Source organism: Myotis brandtii, unplaced genomic scaffold (assembly GCF_000412655.1).
Source record: "Myotis brandtii unplaced genomic scaffold, ASM41265v1 scaffold231, whole genome shotgun sequence".
NCBI classification, from domain to species: domain Eukaryota; kingdom Metazoa; phylum Chordata; class Mammalia; order Chiroptera; family Vespertilionidae; genus Myotis; species Myotis brandtii.
In genome coordinates this window covers 1,899,946-1,901,667 of record NW_005358689.1, presented here as the reverse complement: position 1 = coordinate 1,901,667, position 1,722 = coordinate 1,899,946, and the positions used below count along the sequence as shown (strand labels likewise).

Genomic DNA, 1,722 nt, shown 5'->3' with positions numbered 1-1,722 from the left:
ATTAACTGGGTGGTGTCTAAATTAACTGGGTGGTGCACAGCCCTGACCTTTGCTAGGACTTTCAAAGGTTACTAGCTTTTGGGGGTCTCTGTCTATACTCAGCTAGTGAAGACAGTAAATGGTTTCCTGCAGCCCCGTGTGGAAATGTGGGAGGGGCGAGGGGTGTGTGTGTAAATGCATTTCCTTCTCCACAGTCTCTGGCATTTGCAAAAGCCTCAGGGTGTTCGTGTTGGGGTGAGGTGGGGGGGGGGCCCTGGTTTCAGCTGTGTTGGAGCCTGAGACTCTTGGGGGAGCCTTTTGGGATAGCTGATGCTTTGGGGGACATTCACCCCGAGGAGGGGCTGAACGCCACAGTGCAGTGGAGCACTTGGAAATCAGGGGGCCTAGCCAGCCCCCTGGCTGTGTGATCTTGGTCAAGTCCCTAAACTTTTGGGGGGTTTCCTCCTGTGCTCTCTTCCCTGCAGGCTTACCGTGAAGGCCCAATGAGAGAGTTCAAAGTGAAGTTCCACTGTGTCTTAGGCCAGTGGTCGGCAAACTGCGGCTCGGCAAACCGCTTTTTCGTGGTATTTTGTGGAAGAGCCACACTCCAGGGGCCAAAGAGCTGCATGTGGCTCGCGAGCCGCGGTTTGCCGACCCCGGTCTTAGGCCATTAGGAGTGGGAGGGCGGAGCGAGGAGTAGGATAACAGAAGCAAAAATCCAAACAGCTCACAGCACCCGGGTGTTCTTGCGGGTTACTCAGACTCGCGAGCCGCGGTTTGCCGACCACTGGCTTAGACCATTTGGAGTGGGAGGGCGGAGCGAAGAGTAGGAAACAGAAGCAAAAATCCAAACAGCTCACAGCACACGGGTGTTCTTGCGGGTTACTCAGGAGAAGGGATCTGACTAAAATCCCACCATATAACATGCCGGAGTTCAGCCCTAGCCGGTTTGGCTCAGTGGATAGAGCGCCGGCCTGTGGACTGAAGGGTCCCGGGTTCGATTCTGCTCAAGGGCTCATACCCTGGTTGCAGGCTCGATCCCCAGCAGGGGATGTGCAGGAGGCAGCCGACCCATGATTCTCTCTCATCATTGATGTTTCCATCCCTCCCTCTCTCCCCCTTCCTCTCGGAAATCAATAAAAATATATTAAAATGCCAGAGTTCAGCAACTTTAAAAATGCACATTTTGGCCTTTTCTTGTCTCTGAAATCGGAAGGTAGCTTGTTATCATTGCTAGTTACAGTTTAATCAGTAGCATTTTTTCATTCTTCGTGGCTCATAATGATGACCCTGACACCAGTGGTGTCTTAGAATTGATGATAAAATACAGTGTTTATGCCAAGTGTCTGCTCTGTGGGAAACACCTTGCAAACAGGTCCCGTTTGGAAGTCACTTTAAGTGTTGAGGCCAGGGATGTCCTGACCCCGCGTTACAGCCACGCACCGCAGTTTTCTGTCTGACACACCTCGGAGTGGCTCTCGCGTGTCTGTTTCTCACAGGGCGAGTTACGCTTCGCCCCAGCCGTTGAGGGCTAGTAGCTTTGGTCCTGAGCTCCATGAGGCAGCAAGATACTGGGGATGCGTTTTTAGGTTTTTAAAAAGTATTTGAATTTTTTTCCTTTTGTGTTTCCAGCGAGTCCAGATTCCAGAGGTCGTCATCGTCCTCCCAAGGAGGGCCTCAGGATTTTGAAAGTGATCTGGTTGGTATCGGGGCAGCGGTGGCTGTGGCCGACCGGGGGGCGCG

At 52.7% G+C, this 1,722-nt stretch overlaps 1 protein-coding gene across 1 annotated transcript in view; it reads left to right on the top strand.

Annotated features, from left to right (window-relative positions):
• Nucleotides 1–1,722, top strand: part of TMEM63A (transmembrane protein 63A) — a 28,285-nt gene that overhangs the window by 4,138 nt on the left and 22,425 nt on the right. The window contains exon 4 of the mRNA XM_005866517.1: nt 1,612–1,678. Within this exon, the coding sequence (XP_005866579.1) occupies nt 1,612–1,678 (67 nt within the window). The remainder of the gene's footprint in view (nt 1–1,611; nt 1,679–1,722) is intronic.